General features: G+C 42.9%; 1 protein-coding gene across 13 annotated transcripts in view; it reads right to left on the bottom strand.

The window, feature by feature from the left end:
- LOC139408681 (guanine nucleotide exchange factor VAV2-like) overlaps positions 1-23,581 on the bottom strand; it is a 227,302-nt gene that overhangs the window by 159,203 nt on the left and 44,518 nt on the right. For all 13 annotated transcript variants that reach the window (XM_071152868.1, XM_071152876.1, XM_071152871.1 and 10 more), the window contains exon 2: positions 12,091-12,207. In XM_071152868.1, coding sequence (XP_071008969.1) covers positions 12,091-12,207 — 117 coding nt within the window. The remainder of the gene's footprint in view (positions 1-12,090; positions 12,208-23,581) is intronic.

Raw genomic sequence — 23,581 nt, 5'->3', positions numbered from 1 at the left:
AGCATGTATTATGCTATAGTGCTGCTGGCCCTTGGTATTCCATCCCAGCATGTATTATGCTATAGTGCTGCTGGTCCTTGGTATTCCATCCCAGCATGTATTAGGCTATAGTGCTGCTGGTCCTTGGTATTCCATCCCAGCATGTATTATGCTATAGTGCTGCTGGTCCTTGGTATCCCATCCCAGCGTGTATTAGGCTACTGCTCTCGATAATACATGCATTTTAATTAACATTTTACAGCTCTTTGATTGCAGATATCAGACAGCATTAGATTCAACAGTCCCAATCTTCATGACATTAGATCTACTAGTCCCTGTCTTTGTATTTTTATGACTGTGGGCTGCTCTGAAACACGGTGTCTGACTGTCTGACTGTCTCCTTCCTTGAAGCTCAAATGATCATTAACGAGTATATCCATATAAAAAGGTTACAGAGTGAGTGGTCAACAAAAATGATTACTTTCCTTTCAAATCAGAGTGATGCAATATTTTTGGAAAACACAACCATAACAATTTCTGATTAAAAATAGCCTTTCCAGTGATTTTCCCATACAATACTAGGCCAACATCCTGACCTGATGTGAACAGCTGTAGCTGTTTCTTTGTGTGTGATTGCGGTTTTGGGGATTTAGGGATTACAGCTGTAAGGCTTTGGTCACAAAGCCGTGTGTGCTCCACTCTGCCCCTCACATCAGCATTGCCAGCGTTACAGTCACCTTGTCCCATTCACCTGACTTGACCAATCACTGCTCTAGACTCCAGCAGCGTTCTCTGCTTACTGGCCGATAATGCTTTCAATAACAACCCTGAGAGGGCATAGAGCCAATGGGTGCGCAATCGTAAAGAAAGTAAAGGATTGTCACCTAGTGTGACACTTGTCCTTAGTTGACTCTTGCGACAGACGGTTGAGAAAAGTGGATTAACCATGATCCATCATCTGTAATACTATTTTGTAATGAGCCTAAGCTGCCTCGACGGTTTACTTTCTGTCTACAAATTCTTTCCAAATGCACTTATACCAGTGTAGTAATCCTGCAATTAATAAAGTAACAGCAGTTCTTGTCCATTATGACCAATAGTGTGCAACTGCAGTCCGCAATTCAGGGCATCTGCAGGAACGCCCCCCTCAAGCATCCCATTGGTTCCTGCTGAACGCCCCACCCTCGAGCATGACATCTTCAAAAGGGAAATAAAAGTATTATCCTGTAGACAGTGTCCTTCACTCCCGTCTGCCGAACACCTTGCTGTCACCGTCATTAACATTGCCGACAGGCGGGGGTGAAGGACACTGTCTACAGGTTGCTCTCGCCTCCCGCTAGTACAGCAGTGTGCTAACTAGCTAGTTAGCTTGCTAGTTAGTGACACCTTGTGCTAGCTTGTTAGTTAAAGGAAAACTCCATCAGGAAACAATATTTTTGTATTTGTTTCATGCATCATATGATGCGAAATGCATCATACAGGGATGATTTCTGTATTTTGAAAGTGACATATCTTGAAAACGTGAAAAACATTTTGGGACTATGTCAACAATGGATTAACGAAACAAATACCAAAATATTTTGGGTGGAATTTTCCTTTAAGCTTTGATGCTGGTGGAGTTTATCACTCCATTCAAGAGCATATGAAAAAGAATCCCTCCGTGATGAAAAATGAAAGAGGACAGGTACCCTATTTGATGCTTTTTCCCTTTTTCATGTGGTTGATTCCTGGGAGTGTACCTGTCCATCATAGCGGTGCCTGTGGGGCCGTTAAGAGAGGGAGGGAGCGAGGGAGGGGAAATAATGAGAGCACACGCTGCCAGCGTGGAATTCACAAACGCTTCTCCCTGTGGGGGCCCATCCTCCCCTACGCCCCTCTTTACTCCCACTGCGCTCCCTCTGCGCTCCACAGCCACAGCCACACACAACCACAGGCAGGGAAGGAAGGATACAGCTTCTGCTGTCCGCCAGGCCGGCCAACGAATCACAGCCCAGAGACAGAGTCAGGTACACCTCTGCTGCCTCTGGGCAGACGGCACTGCAGAATGGTGTGCTGAGAATCCTCAAAGAGCCGGGTGGAGCCGGGGCCAGGGACCATTCCCATTGTGTCTGTTACTAAATTCAGAGTAAACATTCACAGTGCCAAAACAAAAGGAAGGCAATTATTTCCACAATAGGAATTTGACTGTACAATTCTTTGAGAGCTCAATAAAACAATTTCATACAGCACATCAGGGGTTTATCTGCTCTGGGCCCAAATTAAATGGCTGTGGCTGTTGAATGCTGTCAGAATGAGAACAGTGTTGAAAAACAGAGAGCTGATTCTAAGGAAAGTGAGTCTCTGCTGATTTAAAGATATTACTGCTACTGTTTTCTGAGTTTCTGAGAAACACAGTTCTAAAGTGGGTTGATATAGGCTACGATAGGTTTACTGCATGTGTAAATACAGACAGACAAATTGGAATCATGGCACAGGTGGTATCAGTTGACAGCTGGATGAAATCCATGAGACTGAATTCATTTCAGATAAAGATATCTGGACATCTGCTTGCCAGAAGCCAGCTTCACTATGCGTCCATCAGACTCAACCTGGACGACCCACGCACATTTGATTTGTCAGGGACATTGACAAAGGTAAATGTCAGAATTTTTTCACATACCATATTTCCTTTGTGTTCTGAACAGCCAGCAGAGTGACAATAGAAACACATACTGAACTGACCACATTCTGAATCAATTCCAAGATAGCATCACTGGCCCTGAGCAGTACCAACACAGTCCCAGACAACAGCCATCGCCCGGCCACCACCTGTTTCCGAGGAATGGCGGTAACAAGACGATGACTAATGAGGCCATGGGATGAGAGGGAGGGGGGGTCCTGGGGGGAGGGGGGGTTCCTAAAGGGGGAGGGAACTTGCCATCTATAATTCATAGCAGGAGAATTATCATCAGGAGTGTGCCTTCAGGAATGAATAATAGATTGTGTCTTGGCAGCTTTATGTAAAAACATGCAGTGGGTGTTCTGTCTCCTGATAGACGGGAGACGGACGAGAGGACAGGGACAGAAGACATACGGGGACACTAAGAGGGAACAAGGACAGGGACACAGAGGAGTCAGCTGAGAAGAGGACAGGGGTGTTAAACTGTCTGAGGAGAGGTGTCTGGACATGAAGAGTGATGGAGATGTTGACCCAATATGTGACCCTGATTGACCCCCATGCCTCTGTGTGTTACTCTCCCCAGCCTGACACTGAGTCCCTCTAACCTGACCTGCTTATTCAGGCAAACAGGATATGCAATACCGTAAATTGCAAGCAAATAAAGTGAAGCATCTTTTTAAATGCAGGCTGCAGCTTCTGTAAAAATAAATGGAAAAACGACTTAGACGTCAGTTTTCCCTTTATAGCTACATTCCCTCACTTCTGGCCTCCCATAATCTCCTGAATAGATGTGTGCAGCCTTGGGACAGGACCAGAGGCATGTGGTTGGTCAGTGAAAGGCAGAGCAGGGAAAGAGCCGAGGGCGAGGTTGGAATCTACCTCAGCAGACTGCAGGCATGCTCCACACACAGCTCAGCAGACGGCTCAGTCTCACTGTTCAGGGTGGGGATGCTGAGAAACAGGATTATTTTCAGCACCATGGTGCAGGAAGCGGTAAGGAAACAAGGGGAGCAGAGGTCAGTGTGCAGAGGCTTCAGAGGCTCCAGAGAAGCAGGGAGAGCAATCAGCCACTGCACTGCCTCAGAATGGTAATCATATCACACCGACACTGTCTCAGAGGCTACACAATGGCTACAGCTCGTGGCTAAGTCTCATCACAACACACTTAGGGCTGGGCAGTGAACCATAAAAAACGATACACCGTATTAATTTTTACATTAAATACTTCAGTAATGAATTGAAAAAGGTATAGCAATCATCTGTTTTTATTGACAGTAAGAAACTGCTAACAGCTGAGTGGCTGCTTGCTAGCACAACAAGTCAACAACTTCTGGAGGGAAAGCTCGCCAAACAGAGCACCCCTGAGATCATCTGACTACCTAGTGGTGAAAGTAAGAACTGCAATTGAAGCAGAAAATGCACAGTGAAACAGGATAATTATTATTCTGTCAAGGAAAAGTGTTTTGGGGAACGAAAGAGGCATACTAAGACAAATGAAATGTCTTGATAACAAATTAGTGCAGGAAATGAAGAAATTGATTAAAATAGTGGAAGTGAATGCTGGAATTGAACAATTAACTACGCAAATTGAAACCATTTGTCGAGTACCAGCATTAGAGGCTATAAGAGGATTTTGATCCCTATGCAATGTTCTAAATAAGACTACTAATTGATAAATTAGTGCAGGAAATTAAGAAATTCACTCAAATGGAAGTGGAAGTGAATGCTGGAATTGAACAAATAACTAAGCGAAGTGAAACACTTTCAAATCAAAATCAAATCAAATCAATTGCATTTGTCACATGCTCCGTGAAATGCTTACTTATAAGCCCTTAACCAACATTGCAGTTTTAAGAAAAATAAGTGTTTAGAAAGTATTTACTGAAATAACCTGTTGTAAAACATTATTTTTTTAAATGAAATAAAGAAGAAGAAGAAAAGACATATATATATATATATATATATATAGAGAATTTAGGACCAACAAATAAAATAACATTAGCGAGACTATATACAGGGGGTACTGGTACAGAGTCAATGTGTGGGGACACAGGTTAATCGAGGTACTTGAGGTCATATGTACATGTAGATAGAGGTAAAGTGACTATGCATGGATAATAAACAGAGAGCAGTAGCTGGGTAAAAAAGGGGAAGGGGGACAATGCAAATAGTCTGGGTAGCCATTTGATTAGCTGTTCAGGACTCTTATGGCTTGGGGGTAGAGGCTGTTAAGAAGCCTTTTGGACCTAGACTGGGCACTCCAGTACCGCTTGCCATGCGGTAGCAGAGAGAACAGTCTATGACTAGGGTGGATGGAGTCTTTGGCAATCTTCCTCTGACACCGCCTGGTATAGAGCTCCTGGATGGCAGGAAGCTTGGCCCCAGTGATGTACTGGGCCGTACACACTACCCTCTGTAGTACCTTGCGGTCGGAGGCTGAGCAGTTGCCATACCAGGCAGTGATGCAACCAGTCAGTATGCTCTCGATGGTGCAGCTGTAGAACTTTTTGAGGAACTGAGGACCCATGCCAAATCTTGTCAGTCTCCTGAGGGGGAATAGGCATTGTCATGCCCTCTTCACGACTGTCTTGGTGTGTTTGGACCATGATAGTTTGTTGGCGATGTGAACACCAAGGAACTTGAATTAATGCAGGAAATGAATGCAGGAAATTAAGAAATTTATTAAAATGGTGGAATGTAACAAATAACTATGAAAATGGAAACCATTGGTTGAGTACCAGAGCTGGTCAAACACAAGCTGTCATTAAAAAAATGAATGCACCTCCCTCCCCAACTTTCAAATATTTTCACATGACCCCCCCCCCCCTGATAAAATGAACCAAAAAAAGGTATTACCACCAAAAATAACAATAACTGTAGCAACCCTGTGTATATCAACTTCAACATGGCTTTGTGGCACAGCCGATGCTGTTCAGGGCTACGGGCCAGAAGGTTGAGGGTTCGCGACCACCACGGACGAGCTCCCTCTCCCTGCCAGTATCATTACACTACCATCAGAGGTGCTGCAGACAATTAGCAGATGGGGGGAAATCAGATTTATATTTATTTATAATTATATCCACCAACAGGTTTCTGAGCCAATAAAACACACAACCAATAAGCAACACATAACTGCATACCGATTACTGACTTTGAGCGCTTATTATCATGGTTTGCGTTGTCAACACCACAATCAAGTATGTCAATCTCAACAAACTGAAAATACATCACTCTCTACTCAGTACTGAAGGCTTGGTTTGACACTTTTCCCGAATGTCATTCAACTTTTTGGTGTTTTGTAATAGATGTCTCTTTTCATTCATGGCCGTTGCACAGTTTGGATGCTGAAATTATATTTGAAAGGAGTCGATGAAAATGAGCAAGTAGCCTACAGGAGACTAGTCAGATTAAAACATTGTGACTAGTTGTTTATGCCACAAATAAAAAGGTATTATATTTTAAAAGTTAGGTTCTAGGTCAAGGGATCGGAAAGGAGGCAGAATCCGTGTTAAAGCTTTCCTGAATAACTGAGCCTGCTGGGAGCATAAGCCTGTGTGGCTACGACTATATAGGATGATTTGGGAGAATAATGATCTGCAACAGACAGTACACCAGTATCAGAAGTAAAAATACTGTTCCTTTCTATAATTTATAATCTGTCGAGAGTAGACATACAACTGATCCAAATGAAATGAGTGGAATGAAACAGTCAAATAACAGGGCTTTTGCACCATTATTCAAATTACATTTACACTGCAGTTTAAAGAGTATAATTTTACACAATGGTACTCACTTGAAAATAATAAGGGAATTATTCATTGGATTGTGGTGTTGTAGGCTAGTCTAGGTAGGATAATTTTATTGTCCCTAAACAAGATCAATAGGGGAGATTTTTGAACTGCCTGTCTTCACCTGTTCTTTGATGCACTTGGGCTCTCAGCTGCCTGTCAGCTTTTCCTCTATCTTGTGGATTTATGTGTGTGGTGTGATTGCTAGTTAACTTATTGCAGATCTGGACAAACGATCCTACTACCACTATTGTCACTATGGATAGAGGGCAGGATATACAGTTAAACTGGTAGACTATATTGACTTGTGGTATAGTTAGTGCGTGGAAAAGTGTAGTGCATAAGGGAAGTACAGAAAACACCTTGATAGAGGAGGCGCATGCAAGCAAATTTGGCAATATTGAATACAAATCAGGGAACAAAATGTACTACCCACCCCTGTGCTCAATAAAAAAGACACACAACCCTCCTTAAAACAAAAAATTAAGTTAGACAACCCTTCCCAATTTTGGACCAGCGCCCCCCACCCCAGTAAATGTCAAACTGTCCCTCAGAGCCTGCTAAAGAGGATGTTGATTCCTATGCCATGTTCTACATAGGACTACACTGTCAGTTTTGTCCTCCTATTAATTGGGGGTTGATGTTTGATTGAACAGTATAAAACAATCAGAAAGGAGAAAGCTAATTAAAACCACTTGCCATCCTACACTCTTAGAAAAAAGGGTTCCAAACGAGTTATTTAGCTGTCCCCATAGGAACACCCTTTTAAGGTTCCAGGTAGAACCCTTTTAGGTTCTAGATAGTACTTGTTTCTAAGAGTGTAGGGTCATGCACTACCCATAAAGTATATCTAGAACTTGTATTATTCAGAAACATCAAATACCGTAAAAGAAAATAAGATATACTGTCATATGTTATTTTGGTCATATCCCCCAGCCCTAAACATACTAAGAGAATAAAGAGGGAGGGTGAGACTGGAGAACGATGAGAGAAAGAGGGGGAGAGAGGGTAAAAGGAAAAGAGATAAATGTGAGGGAAGAGAGAGAGAAATGGAAGCTGAAAGAGTGCAGTTTTCTCAAATTAATTGGGAAAGACAGGTGTCTGATGGTTGCAGAGTCTTCCCCCCACCCTCCACTTCCTATCTCTCCATAATTTCCCCTCCACCCCCTTCCTCATTCTCCACCGAGGCAATCATTTAGCCAATGGCATCCTGTCCTACCTGACAGCATTCTCTCTCCTCACTGCTGACATGACAACCAAAGGACACATTTACACAGCCTTTCTCTTGAGAGACAGTCCTTGGATGTCTGAATGTTGCCTACTTCCAAACAAAGTCTCTTGATTGTTACTTAAAACCAGTGGCGACCCATCATTCAGGGCTGTTTTGAGCCCCACAATTATTATATATATTTTTGGTGGGGGGGGGGCTTGCCATTTTGCATATTATTTTGGCATTCATATGTGTCACTTATATGGTTTGCAACCAATGTAAAAGTTAATAAAGCCGCATACAAACAATGTCTCTTTTTTGATTTCTTGAGTAAGGCAGCTCCAAAATGCTAGTGTTTCAGCCTAGCTCAATGCTTTCTGTGGTGGTGGGGCAAGCCAGCAGAAAATATGGAGCATTGCGCCGTGATTGGCTCAGTGTTCTGTCACTCATTAGGACATTACGTCACAATTAAGGTTAGACCACGCAAATTCTAGCCCCTTAGGTTTTACATTTTTTGTAACCTTTATTTAACTAGGCAAGTCAGTTAAGTACAAATTCTTATTTACAATGATGGCCTACCGGGGAACAGTGGGTTAACTGCCTTGTTCAGGGGCAGAACGGCAGCTTTTTACCTTGTCAGCTCAGGATTCGATACAGCAACCTTTCGGTTACTGGGTCAACGCTCTGACCACTAGGCTACCTGCCGACTCAATGACGCCATCATGATTCGACCTAGTTTTTTTCATGATTCGATTATGATTTGACATTGAGTTCCCAGTTGTCTTGAAAGCACCATAAATCCATAGAATGCCAGACTTTGATGACAGAATTTGCCCACGAAGGACTGCCATGTCACCTTCCTGTTCAAGTGAGCACAGCACAACAAGGTGAGTCCAAAAATGTATTGTATGCTGCTGCAAAAGGATGTAATATGCCAGGGAGATATGTATACTGCAGCTAAGAAAGTAATACTAAGTGTATGTTGTATAGTAAGCTGTTAGTAGCCCATGTGCCTCACCCTAATAATTTGGTCTATTTACCCCTCTTCATTTCGCCTACTGTTCTGACTTGGTGGTGCACATGTAGCCTATAACCTGTTTCAGAGAAATGTAATCATTGAATATTGTAAGAGCTTTCATTGCCTGCTTATATGCCCCCTTTATTTATCCTACGGTTCTGACTTGGTGTACAGGGAGAACACTGTAAGAACGGCCCATGTTCTGAATTCTGTCGCTATACATTTCAAAAGTTCTAAACAAATATTTATATTGACTAAAGTTACATCAGTCCTAGCCCGCTCATTAATGTCTTAATTGAAATTTCGATTGCCTCTTATCTGCTTGTCGTCCCTTTATGCCATAGTTTGTACATCTCAATTGTCAGTAGAAACCACATTTCTTTAAGCAAGTCAGCCATATCAGCTTTGTTTTTTTAAAGGCGGTAAATTAGGCTGAATTAACTGTTTCACTGCCAGACAAGGCTCCGCTGATGTAGCAGTGGTAAAGTGTTGGGACTGCTGTTAGGACTCTGCTGTTGGGACTCTGCTGTTGGGACAGCTTTATGGGCACCATTTGTCACCGTTATAGTGCAATTAATGTATTATTTAGGGTTGTGTTGTGTAGTGGCTTTGCTGGCATGCATTCCACATTTATAAATGTTTTGCCCCACCGAGATGGACATGCTAAAATCGCCATTGCTCAAAACAATGGCAATTTTGATGTAGAGTGGGATGCAGCTGAAAGAGAGTGCAGTCATGTGCAACTGAGTTTGACTGTAAATCGTTCCCTTGTCCTTCACGTTACTTTAGTAAAGTGATTGTTACTTCATCTCTGGGCTTCTTCTCATTGCACAGGCTGTCAGACAATGTTGCACTCAAATGCACACAGCCATTGCAAAATGCCATTTACCTTGATGCCACAATATCAATTCAATGAATTACATTCTGAAAGCTTAGCTTGTCCATGAATCAGTTACAATTCAAAGTCAGTTTCGTGTAGAAATAATATAAACTGTTTTCGCTGTCTGCATTTTAAAGAACAATGCTTTGCCTAATGAAGATGACAGTGCAGGATGTCAGAACTTCCATCTCTCATCATCGGCCACAAGTCACAGACAGACCGGAAATCCCCCAATACTGATAAACGGTTAACAGGTGCAGCCTAATTATGCTCACCATCTCAACAGCCAAACAAACTGATTGCCATGTTCATTTAAATGACAGCCATGTTTCTCTGGGAAGCTAATTAAAAGGTAGAAAATCAAGGCTGTTGGGAGGTAGTGGAGGGAACGTTTAGACCCAAGCGTTCCCCCGGGTCTACTGTAATAAGCTGTTTTCATCGCTAATGATGTCATAATGAATATCTAATGAAGGGGGGGGTTCTGTTCATCTGTGTGGAACAAGAGCTTCTATCCCGGGTGGTAATCGGTGATGGTGGTGAGAAAAGGAGAAGGGAGTTGGGGTGCAGGAGGAGGGTAGTGTGGGAGAATGTGTGGAGGAGAGAGGGGCAATGGAGAAGGTTTGAGGCTGTTTCAACAACCCAGAACAAGATCACTGAGAGGGGGGTGGGAGGAGGTTCTGAGGGTGCAATTGCTATGCCTGCAGCACTGTGGGCCTGTTAGCCCCATCTCCCTCTGTCTCCCAATCATATGACCCGGGATAGGCCATCATTAGAGAGAGAGAGATGGATTGGAAGGGTGGAAGGTGAACTCTGTTGCCCCTGACAGCGAGCCAGTGCAAACATACAGTATGAGAGGATGAGGAGAAGAAGAAGCTGATGAATCTAGATCAGATGCATCTGATTCAAGCCCCCTGATCCCCAACCCCTCTCACCCATACCCCGTGTTAAACATCATAAAACACTTTCAAGAAGAAAATCCATGTCGTAAGTATAAAAAAGTTAACAAAGGAGTAGGAAGAAAAAGTTCAAGAGGCTATCTAACCAGCCTTTCTACAAGAAGACAAATACCCTCCTTTATCTTTGCTTAATAGGGAACGCACGCACACGCACCCACACATTTAAATGTAAGCCACATTACAGGGGATATGTTCACGTCAATATATTATAATGTGATGCTTTCCCTTAATGGAAAATCAATGCGAAGACAAGCTTGCCACCTCTGAGACCATGAAAAACGCAATTTCCAAATTGACATGTGGAGGGTGTGTAGGATTGATTCTGACTGGGGCCCAATTTTAATATAATTTACTGTGAGCTCATTGACTCACTCCCAGACATCTACAAAATGCCAAACTCTTCTGGCCTCCATGTCCATACATCTGTCAGATAAGAATTTTCATGGGGTTAAATGCCAAAACAGTCCATGTCAACTGAGCCTGGAGGGCATGGCCAGAGGATCTGATGACACTCACAGTGAAGATTAAAGTATGTCCTATAGCTAATTCAATCCTGTTCCCAATCATACATTTATCCACACCTCAAACTTCAGCCCCGGAAGGCCATTTACACCATCAACAAACACCCCTGATCTGACTCATTCCACCTAGAGACAACAGTGGAAAAAATAGTACAAACTAATCCTAGCATCACAGCATACTGTATACTGGCACTAGATATATACAGTTTCCTATGACATCACTCTGCATATGTGCAATGCTTTAGTAACCCACTAGCCTGGCGAGACCTCAACCATCCCCCATGGTTCACAGTAAATAGGATTAGCTGTAAAGAGAGAGATCCAGTTAAATGTTCCCTGGATCTAACACGGACACCTCCAGGGCACCCAGGGCAAGTGAAGAGAACAGGAGGGTTTAACTGCAAGCTGAGGCCCACACCCAGACAGAGCAGAAGGGATACTGTAATACCCCAGTGCTTATATCCTGTCCCTAACCCCCACCCCTCACAGTAATACCTGGAAATGAGTCAGCCTCCTGCTGCTGAGCCACACACACACACGCACATGCACACACACACACACACACACACACACACACGCACACGCACACACACACGCACACGCACACGCACACAGCTTCCAGAAAAAAACATGTACCATCTCACACACTGGCATAAAACAAAGATGTACATATTCACCCAACCACACTCACTGACACATGCACAAAGCGCTGACCCTGAAGTGACACCGTATGCTCTGAAAACTGAAATGCACAATACCCTGCTGCAACAGTAGTCAGATCTGAGTGTGAGCTGTAAAAACATTACTATTACATTTCACCCAAAACATCCCATATTCTAATCAAATCTGTGCTGAGCTTATCATTCCAACAATACTGGCTCTCCATAACCAGGCATATTATATTTTCTGAGAAGCAGGAGCAACAGTTTTACCCTGTTATATCACATTGGGAAAGAATATCCTATCTCCGAGTAAGACATTGGGCAGGGCAGAACACTCAACACTTCAATAGCTACACACAGCCTTGTCATGAGGGCCCAAACCACAATGACCTCCCATCCAAAATCAACATCACTCACCTTGCCGAAGTCCCTGACATCAAACAGGTCGAACGGGTCAAACAGTTCACTGTTCCGCAGGCCAAACTTGTCGTGGCACACCTTGAGGAATGTCCGGATGTTCTTCAGACACAGAAACTGGAAGAGAGAGAAAGGAAACGCCACAATGTCAGAAACAGTGTGGAGATCTGTGACGATGCGCACTTGTGAGTTCCCATCAGTTTGGACATTACACTGCATTGCTTTCTAGCCCTTCAAGTGTAATGATTGTTTATGTTGCTAACATTCAGTGGCGGAAAAAGTACCCAATTTGCATACTTGCGTAAATGTAAAGATACCTTCATAGAAAATGACTCAAGTAAAAGTCACCAAGTAAAATCCTACTTGAGTAAAAGTAAAAAAGTATTTGGTTTTAAATATACTTAAGTATCAGAAGTAAAAGTATAAATCATTTTGAATTCCTTCTATTAAGTAAACCAGACGGCATGATTTTCTTGTTTTTTTAGATTTACGGATAGCACTCAGACATAATCAACAAATCATTTGTGTTTAGAAAGTCCACCAGATCAGATGCAATGGGGATGAAAGGGGGTTTTCTCTTTAGGTGTTTTCCTGTCCCGCTAAGCATTCAAAATATAACGAGTACTTTTGGGTGTCAGAGAAAATAAATGGGGTAAAAAACACATTATTTTCTTTAGGAATGTAGTGAAGTAAAAGTATAAAAGTAGTCAAAAATATAAATAGTAAAGTAAAGTACAGATACCCCCAAAAATTATTTAAGTAGTACTTTAAAGTGATTTTACACAACTGCTAACCTTTTCAAGCATATTCCTATCGCTAAACATGTCCCACTGTTTTTTTAACAAAAGATAACACGCGAGTAAAAATGCTAACATTGTTTATTAGAGTTTAAAGTTACGTTGTACAGTATTGCCAACTTATACCCACCACCACGGCTTGTTTGTGGATAGATGTTTTGGGAGAGCGCCTCCCTGGTCCCATGGACATAGTTTTTATCCAGCAGGTGCACATGCTCAGTAATGAGAAGGTTCAATGTTGAGGAGTATTTTCCTAATAGTGTTCTTCATCTGTTAAATGATGTATGTGCTGAGATGTTGCGATAATGGCCATTGAAATGATACCTAATGAACAATATTGATTATAGAGTGACGTGAATTTTAAATTGACAAAAGTAAAAGAGGGAACAAACTGTTGTACTGAAATGAGGGACTGCTGTGAACATCTGAACTATTTCTAGCTCAATCTGACTCCTAGTTATTAAACAGGATCGGTTAACAAGCAATATCAGTGTGATATATTTTAGAGAATTGGCCTATTTTATTTCCTGGCCATGATCGACAGGCTCACCACCTCCTCCGCCTGTATGTATGTTAAGTATGATCAAACCTGATGACAGACTGATTGTGCTCCTGAGGCTCAGTCTAAGTCTGGGACTGAAGTACTGTAGTGCTCTGAATCAGACAACACAGGCCACCTGAGGGACCACCTGTCTCCTAGCATTGTCCTCCAAGCCATGTCATCGTATCTCATAGTATTATCACTGACTCAAACCCACACTTAGGGTCACCTCTTCAGGTATAGGAGATGTGCTGTATGAACTGTGCTTTCCCTCTAGCATGGATTTAGACATCATTGGATTTGGAAGTACATATTAGACACCATTTGGTATAAGCCACCGGCCTTATGCACTGATGTTGTAGCTACTATATGAACCTTCTTTCTATAGCAGGGATGGGCAACAGGCATGGCCGTAGGACCGATTTCCAATTTAAAAAGAAACAATTATTTTAAGATCTCAGTCAGGGTTTGACTGCGTGTGTGGGTATGGATGTGGGTACGCAGACTCGCCAGCCACTGAGGCCCCTCATGATGAGTCCAGATTTGTTGTGGCCCCAATTAAATCTTTGAGCTTGAAACAAGTCCGTGACTCCTTTCAGCTGCTATGGAATGCGTGTTGATGTCGGGATGTACGTTACATTTGGATTTTTTTGGGGGGGGGTGGCACCTGCTGTGTTTTCATGTTAGTAGCATTTTTAAGTGAATAGGCCTATGTGTTTTAGATATGATATGATCCGTTATTGTCCATTGTCATGGATATTCATCCTGTGTGTCCAGACCTCAGAGACCTTCTGACTCATTCACATTCATGCAGCACATCCCTACAGAGATAGTCACCGCACTGAGCCCTATAAGAGAGCCACACCGGCCAGCAACGAGAAATGTGATTGGCTAGCCCGCTGCCGTAGCATTTGCAGTTCACCAGCTAAGGTTATCATGTCTGCTGATCTTCAAAAGGAGAGGAAAAAAAGTGTATTCTTTTGCCAGGGATAAAATGTAACATTTGCAAGAGGTGGTTGGAGTGGGTGGCTCCAGATAGAGATCATAGAAGTGACTATGTGGAGGGCATTCTAATGTATGTAGCCTATTGTACGTAACAGAGATGAGGGGGGACGGGAGAATTATGATCTGCTCAGTGGAAAACACACACACAGACCAGCTCTGAACACACCCGGGACACACTAAACACGGTCAGCTCCTCAAGCTGCTGCTGGCCTGAAGACAACACACATGGGATTAGTCTGTGTTACCCCACATATCCATAACTAGTCTTGTCTTTTTTTTCTGTGTGAAATAGTTCATTTAGCACATCTCTTGTATCTCAAACAGCAATAAGCCATTTCTTATCAAGCCATTCTTATTATTAAGACATATTAGACTTGGTTTCACCAACAACCCTCCATGTTTACAAAGAGTAGCCCAGTCCAACATTGAAGACGGCATACAGTATCATGATCTGTCGTGACACACAAACACCATGACCAAGCCCGGAACCCACTAGCCATGGAAAAAGACACACCTGGAGGGACACTGTGTTTGTGTATCTTCTAGCCTGTGTGTGTGTGTGTGTGTGTGTGTGTGTGTGTGTGTGTGTGTGTGTGTGTGTGTGTGTGTGTGTGTGTGTGTGTGTGTGTGTGTGTGTGTGTGTGTGTGTGTGTGTGTGTGTGTGTGTGTGTGTGTTTGTGTTCTACTGAAGTGACATCTCCGACTTGGACTTCTGACTTCTAATAGAGCAAACAACAGCCAACAACCGGCGTTAACAAGACAGAAGACTTGTTGGTTTGGGGCGGAGAAGAGAAACAGGAAGATGAGGATGACAAGGTTGAACAGCAAAAAGAAGCAGGAAGCAAAAAGCTGTCATCCCCTGACAGCCCCTCGGGGGAGGAGGGAGGGGGGGGCTTGCCCAACCCCACCCCATCACACAGAGAATAATGCATTACCACAACGCTGTGGAGGTACCGTAACCCTGGGGGGCACTGCAACCCCACTTCTTCAGATATGATGGGATGCAAATTAGAGCTTCCTCATAAACCCGAGCTCTCTGAAATGAAAGGGATGGAAAGGGGGAGTGAGGAGGGGGAGGAGAAGGCGATGAGGGTTGTTTTGGCAAAACTGAGGTGCTTTGGTGTCAGGGAAAAGAGAAAACGATGAGGGGGAAAGCCGGGAAAGAACAAGCCCTGTGGGGGAGAGGAGGAGAAGGGTTGTTGTGTCTGAGGATGATGAAAAAAGAACAAGTATGGAGCAACTGAGCAAGCTAGGGGGAAAAGATGGGAATACAGTCTGCGGAGAGACGGGGAGTGGAGAGATGAAGAGATGGATTCACGCAGACTGAGACAGCCGATATGAGTCAGTGACTGGATCAGACAGTCAGTCACAGGATTAGTTTAGTCAGTGGGAGAGAGTGAAGGCTGTCTAGGAGAGAGTCAAGCAGACAAACACAGTCATTTAAAACACAAAGACAGCGGTTGGTGCTGTGTGGTGCTGTGTCTACAGGAGTGAATCACTCCACACACCTCTGCAAAGTGAGAACAGAATGGAACAGAACACTGCAGGGGGGAAAGAGAGAGAGAGCAGCTTCTGTGGTTGCCATGGCGCTGTAAGGCAGCCTAAACAGAGAGCTCTGTACATTTGTTACGTATTTTAGTTCTAGTTTAGTTTTTTAAATCAGCTTTTTTTGTTTTTGATTAGTCATTGGGTTGTTGATTGGATATATCTGGTTGTTTTTACCCACAGAGTTGCAGGACCGATGACAGGTTGGCTGGCTAGCAAGCTGGCTAATGTACAATGTTTGCATTTAAAAGATGCATCTCAGCAACGGCTGCTTTTTGATCAATGAGACCTGACTGCATTATGGAAATGGAGAGAGCTCGTACTGAACATGACTACTGCTCTGGATTGATGTGTGGTGGGCTTTTCTTGCGCTGTAGCAGCAGCAGAGGCATCACCCAAGTGAGGCTACACATTAGTTGTAGATGAGTACGAAGTCCAGGCTACGGAGAGGCGGAGCTGAGGACGACATCAGGACCACCTGGCATCACCATCCTCTAACTAAGTTAAGGAACCTGAGATTGCTGATCTAGTGAGGGAGGTCTGCTCTAGGGCCTAGGCTATGGCAACGTCGCCATGTCCTTTGTTTTGTTGTGTGTTCTATGTATAACCCACCGATGCCTAGTAGGTTAGGTCTACTGTGTAGCCTTCAACTACTATGTTTATGTTTGTTCATATTTAACCATTTATTTAAGACGACCACTTTTGTGTATCATCCTGAATGATTTGAAATGCATTATCCACCTGCATGGTTGTACCGTGTTAGATTTATTTGACCATTTCAATCTATCTATAGCCCACGCAACCCTTTGCTGTCCTCCACAGCAGCCCACATAAAAGAGGCTGCACTGCTTCTGACAGATGGGTGAGGTGCTACAGGGAGAGAGGTGTGTGTGTGTGTGTGTGTGTGTGTGTGTGTGTGTGTGTGTGTGTGTGTGTGTGTGTGTGTGTGTGTGTGTGTGTGTGTGTGTGTGGATCCGTGAAACCTACAGTTGAACACCTCAAGTATTTGTAAAACTGTGCTAGATACTACAGTATGTTGACTATTTTGTGCTACGAGAACACACACATGGAAGTCCATGCTCTGTCTTTCATCCTCTCACCAGCCCTGCCCTTAGGCTTACAAACACCCTTCTCTCTGGGGATAGGTAGTCAGCCACACCCTTTGATTGGTGGTGTGTGTGAACAGACACCCAGGGGGCCTGGAGGACATCAGGGGGCCACGGACCCCTTTCCCCACTGTTATCCCTGACGGCAGGCAGACTTCCGGGTCGCACAGATGTTAAAGCCAGTCAAGAGCAAGGCCCTGCTCAGGCTAATTGGGGAGGCAGACGCTCCATGAATAATACATGGAGGCACTATGCAAGTATTAATCTGATAGCATTACCCCTAAAGCCCCATATAAGGGCACGGAGCACCCATGTTATTAGATCAAGCCCCAACACACAACACATGAAGCCTTTCAAATTTGCACAGGTTTACAGGTTTTTAGAAAGGTTAATCTCCATTACAAAGGATGATAATTCATTGGAAAAGCCAGACTCCAGAGGGAGAGGTGCACTAGGTTTTCAGAATGGTTGAGATAATTGAGGCAAATCCACCTTCACCTTTGCTCCCACTGTATATTAAGATGTAACCACACAAGCTAATTGCCTTTAGGGGCAGTTCTGAGATAAGAGGAATACTTAACTAGGGAAGTGTACCAGGGTTGGGAAGGTTACTTTCTAAATGTAATCCGTTAAAGTTACTAGTTACATGTCCAAAATTGTAATCAGTAACGTAACTTTTGGATTACCCAAATTCAGTAAAGTATTCTGATTACTTTCCGTTACTTAAGAGTCATTGGAAGAAGACAAAAAGGATCCATCAACGCACTTGGTGTGTCATCATAGTGGTCTCTGACTCGCTCAGGTGGAACAAACTTAACTGAATTGAATGTCATTGAGAAAAGAGAAAGGTGTCATACTGTTTTCACAAACATCCTTTCTGAATTTAAAATTAATCCAAGAAGTAATTATCTAGTTTTTAAAAAAGTATCTGTAATCTGTTTACAATATTTTTGCTAGTAACGTAATTGACTACAGTTAAAAAAAAAATGCTATAATTACATGTAATCAGTTACTCCCCAACCCTTGAGTGTATAGTGCAACTAACATGTCTTTCTCGCTCTCTCTTCGTCTCTCTCTCTCTCACTCTCTCTCTTTCTGTCAATTAAATTCAAGGGATTTACTGGCATGGGAAACATATGTTAACATAAACAACAAAAGTGAAATAAACAATAAAAAGGAACAGTAAACATTACATTCACAGAAGTTTCAAAAGAATAAAGACATTTCAAATGTCTCTCTCTCGGTCTCTCTTTCACACAAACACACAGGTCAATCTGCTGAAAATAGAAAACCAGTGAACTTCAGTCAACTGAAAGGAAGTCCTCTTAAGGGGAAAAAAAGCTGTGTGATAAATGTGAAGTAGATTGGGGGAAAGAGAGAGAAAATAACTGTCATGAAGGTACTCTGCCCGCTGAAGCAGAACTATCCTCAGCTGGGTACAAAGGATGTGCTCTCATCGATAATGGAGAGAATAGAGACAAGCTATTCCTTCAAGTTCATGGTACTACTGTCTCTCTCACAGTACCAGGCAGAGCTCGCCACAGCTAGATCCAATCAGCTGCAAAATACATGTGCCTCAACATGTGGGCTACACAGCTTCAATCCCCAATCCACCCTAATCATGTGACGTCATCTATGCCATTGTCAATCAACAGGTGGACCTTTGACTAAACCCTGGTGGGTGTCATCAGTCAGTCACTAGAATAGGCTGACTGATGTGTATGCCTCCACCACGTGTGTGTGTGTGTGTGTGTGTGTGTGTGTGTGTGTGTGTGTGTGTGTGTGTGTGTGTGTGTGTGTGTGTGTGTGTGTGTGTGTGTGTGTGTGTGAGCGAGCGAGCGAGCGAGAGAGAGAGAGCAGAGCATGATGACGACCATGGGAAGGAGAAGAGTAGGAGATGATTGGACCCAGGCCAGCAGAAGACAAAAGGCAGCAAAAAGCCTTTATCACCTCAATTCTGTCTGAGCTCATTTTCCATTTCCTTTTCTTTCAATGCTTGTTTCCCCCCACATCTTTCTGCAAAGTAATAATTCATCACACTGCCTCCTCTGAGGTTGCAAATGGGTGAAAAATGACATGCAATATTTCTTTGTTTTGTTTTCTGACACAGGACTTTCACCCTCGCGTGATAAAGCCTATCTAGAGCGTGGTTGAGATTTTCCTTATGTCATCACATACTTGGCTGCTCTGGTCACTATGGAGAGTTAACTTCCTGTTGTCTTTAGACAAGCCAGAGGTATGGGCCGGGAAAAGTCAAGACCCACATTCCCCTGCCCTTTCCAACCCTGTTCTTCATAATTAGGTCAACTTGCAAAATCTGAGTGCAAACAAAGATCATGTATGAGACCTACGGATGGACAACCGGCACGGCTGATTAAGAGGTTGTTTATGTACTCTAGGTGCAGAATGGGCTGTGTACCATAGACATTGGAGAGAAGCAGTGTATTAGGAATCTCTGATTGTCAGTAGCATAGAAATAGAATCTCATTCTAGTTATGTTGTTGTCTCAGCCCCATGAGTAATGTGTGGAGAAGGCTTCTGAGAATCAGAGACTACACCCGATCAATGGCCAGGTAATCTATGACACCAGAGTGGGGAGCACAGGACTACATTCATCTTCTCCCAGACCTTCTCCCTCCTTCCTCACCAAGCTATTTTTCAGAGCAGTGATTTAGATTCAGTCTTAGATCTAGCTCCTTCAGCACCATTCCCTGGGAAGGTCAGAAACACCATACATGGAGAGGGGGCAATCTATGTTTTTATAGAGCGAGTGCCCAGTGTAACAGCAGCACTGAGTGTGTTTTCGCCAAATAAAAACTAGTTTGGGTTCACTAAAGGAGAGAGGTTTATACTAGCCTATAATGAGTTTAATTAGAAACACATTTACATGTTTAAACACTGCTGCATATTAGGAACATCAGCAGACCCATGATGTCCCATAATACCTCAAATTCACCTGACATGCTTTATTCACACACCACGGGTGCTTTGTCACATAGCCTCAAACCAAACTTTGAATGTTGGCTTCTTTGTGCCTGTGACATCCATTTTCTGCCTGCACCTCTTTAACTTGGGAACACTACATTCATAACATGATGATAAATCTATTTTGCTTAAAAAACACTATAGTCATATTGTAAAAAAGAAAAGAAAAAAGAAGGCAATGTTGACATAAACAAAATAGAAACATGGTAGCAGAACTATGTACAATATTTATTTATTTGAGCTAGTGCACCAACTAACGGGATCACATAACCTCTCAAATGTTTTATGTCAACTATGGGCCCCAAGCCAAAAGTCAAAATAGTGGGACAGTTGACCATGGCATGCCGAGTGATGACTATCAGGGTTCGATACTCAGTTAAAGTCAATCAGTTTCTGAGTGTCACGACTTCCACCGAAGTCGGTTCCTCTCCTTGTACGGGCGGAGTTCGGCGGTCAGCGTCACTGGTCTTCTAGCCATCGTTGATCCACTTTTCATTTTCCATTTGTTTTGTCTTATTTTCCTACACACCTGGTTCTCATTTCCCTCATTAAGTGTTGTGCATTTAACCCTCTGTTCCCCCCATGTCTTTCTGTGTAATTGTTTGTTTGTAAGTGCTTGTGCACATGTGTACTGGTGCTCGTCGGGTTTTGTACCCATGTCGGTTATGTCTTTATGCCGTTGGTTTTGATATTAAACTGCTCTGGCTGTTACCTAGTTCTGCTCTCCTGCATCTGACTTCTCTGCCACCAGTTACGCACCCCTTACACTGAGGTTATAATAAAAGCCTACATTATTCAAATGCTTTTATACCATGGGGAGGTCACCCCCAAGTCTCATTCCCATACCTGAAATGAAACCTATAACATAAACATCTTCCTCTGAATCAAATTTTAAAATCAAAACCTATCTATGAAACAGCATGGAAATATAATGATAATCACATTAAAAAAACAGTATTAAAGCCTTTGAGAGGACTTATGGCGTAGTTGGCCTGAGGTGTATAGGAATGTAAGGGAGTACAGCTGGTGTGATTCAGGATTACCTGGGAGGTGACTAATGCTATTAACATGGAGAGCAGCCTGTTAATTACCCATCAGCCTCTGGGGCTTTAATCAGCCTGCCTACCCTCCATGTGTCCACCAATGTAAACAATCATTCAATCAGCCAGCCAGCTACCCAGCCAGCTCAGCTCAGCTTCACACCACAGGCAATTTACAGGCAATTTACAGATGAAATTGTGGGATTCTTGTGATTTTTAGTGAGAAACAATAACAACAATAACCACTGGAGATACAGTTGAAGTCGGAAGTTTACATAGACTTAGGTTGGAGTCATTAAAACTAGTTGTTCAACCACTCCACAAATGTCTTGTTAACAAACTATAATTTGGCAAGTCGGTTAGGACATCTACTTTGTACAAGTCATTTTTCCAACAATTGTTTATCAACACCATGGGACCACGCAGTCGTCATACCGCTCAGGAAGGAGACGCATTCTGTCTCCTAGAGAAGAACGTACTTTGGTGCGATAAGTGCAAATCAATCCCAGAACATCAGCAAAGGACCTTGTGAAGATGCTGGAGGAAACAGGTACAAAAGTATCTATATCCACAGTAAAACGAGTCCTATATAGACATACCCTGAAAGACCGCTCAGCAAGGAAGAAGCCACTGCGCCAAAACCACCATAAAAAAAGCCAAACTACGATTTGCTAATGCACATAGGGACAAAGATCGTACTTTTTGGAGAAATGTCCACTGGGCTGATGAAACAAAATTAGAACTGTTTGTCCATAATGAGCATCGTTATGTTTGGAGAAAAAAGGGGGATGCTTGCAAGCTGAAGAACACCATCCCAACCGTGAAGCACGGGGGTGGCAGCATCATGTTGTGGGGGTGCTTTGCTGCAGGAGGGACTGGTGCACTTCACAAAATAGATGGCGATATAAGAAAGGAACATTATGTGGATATATTCAAGCAACATCTCAAGACATCAGTCAGGAAGTTAAAACTTGGTCAAAAATATGTCATCCAAATGGACAATGATCCCAAGCATACTTCCAAAGTTGTTGCAAAATGGCATAAGGACAACTAAGTCAAGGTATTGGAGTGGCCATCACAAAGCCCTGACCTCAATCCCATAGAAATGTTGTGGACAGAACTGAAAAATCGTGTGTGAGCAAGGAGGCATACAAACCTGACTCAGTTACACCAGCTCTGTCAGGAAGAATGGGCCAAAATTCATCCAACTTATTGTGGGAAGCTTGTGGAAGGCTACCTGAAACGTTTGACCCAAGTTAAACAATTTAAAGGCAATGCTACCAAATACTAATTGAGTGTATGTAAACTTTTGTCCCACTGGGAATGTGATGAAAGAAATATTAGCTCAAATAAATCGTTCTCTCTACTATTATTCGGATATTTCACATTCTTAAAATAAAGTGGTGATCCTAACTGACCTAAGACAGGGATTTTTTTACTAGGACTAAATGTCAGGAATTGTCAAAAACTGAGTTTAAATGTATTTGGCTAAGGTGTATGTACATTTCTGACTTCAACTGTGTGTAATGAACAGCAGTGAATATATTGCACTGGCTTTTGAAAGGAGAAGTAACCATTTTCTGTGAATGTATTGCCTTATCCAATATCAATAATTAACTTTAAACCTGGGGCTGTCTTGACATACCTTTCCCGAATGCTTGTCAAACTAGAAAGGCCAAATGAGCAATTGGGCAGAAGGGTTGTCGAGCTGAATGTTTTTGGCATACCCCTCTGACTGTGATAAGCAATAGCTGATGTAGGGTCATTACACTGATTCATTCCTAGCTGAAATCTTAACGTGTTATAATCTTAACTGACATAAAAAAAAAATCAAGCAACTTTTGGTTGGGGGATGATTTTCTGTTTGGGGGGCCCTTCTGACCAGCTTTGACTTGTTGTTGTGCAGTGGGAATACTGCCTGAGTAGAACAAGTTATTCAACACTTCCACAACACCGCTAAAGGTCCGTGTATTGCGTCAAATGTCTCATAACATTACGCTGCAGGTCTAAAATTTTCTGTCCGTGCTTCATATTCCTTGGCGGGTGCTGACAGCGTTGTGCATGAAGCACACTTCCTGTTTACACTCCCCTGACAATTACATCGAAAAGCTTTTTGGCACTGTCCCTCCGAATTAATGACTGTTCAGATAAAAGCTTTCTCATTGGTGTGTGTATGTGTGTGTGTGTGTGTGTGTGTGTGTGTGTGTGTAGGGGTTGTCTGTCTGTACATTTTTAGACACCTCTCGTCATGGCAGGCGTTTATATCAACCCGCTGTGTATAACACATGATTTGAAGAAACAGTCATAAATTATCCAAACCTGTCCGTGGGATACTAGGCACCTCTCCCAAGGATAATTTAATTAACTTCTCAGATATCTATGACACCAATCATCCTGTAATATAAAATATAAAATAAACTTGGGTAGACGACAGCAATGTCTGCTGTACAAAAGAAGAGATAGCAAGAGGCT

The sequence above is a fragment of the Oncorhynchus clarkii genome, chromosome 5 (assembly GCF_045791955.1).
Source record: "Oncorhynchus clarkii lewisi isolate Uvic-CL-2024 chromosome 5, UVic_Ocla_1.0, whole genome shotgun sequence".
In the NCBI taxonomy this organism is placed as follows: Eukaryota; Metazoa; Chordata; class Actinopteri; order Salmoniformes; family Salmonidae; genus Oncorhynchus; species Oncorhynchus clarkii.
Note: the sequence above shows the minus strand (reverse complement) of the source record. Positions and strands in the feature narration are given on the sequence as shown.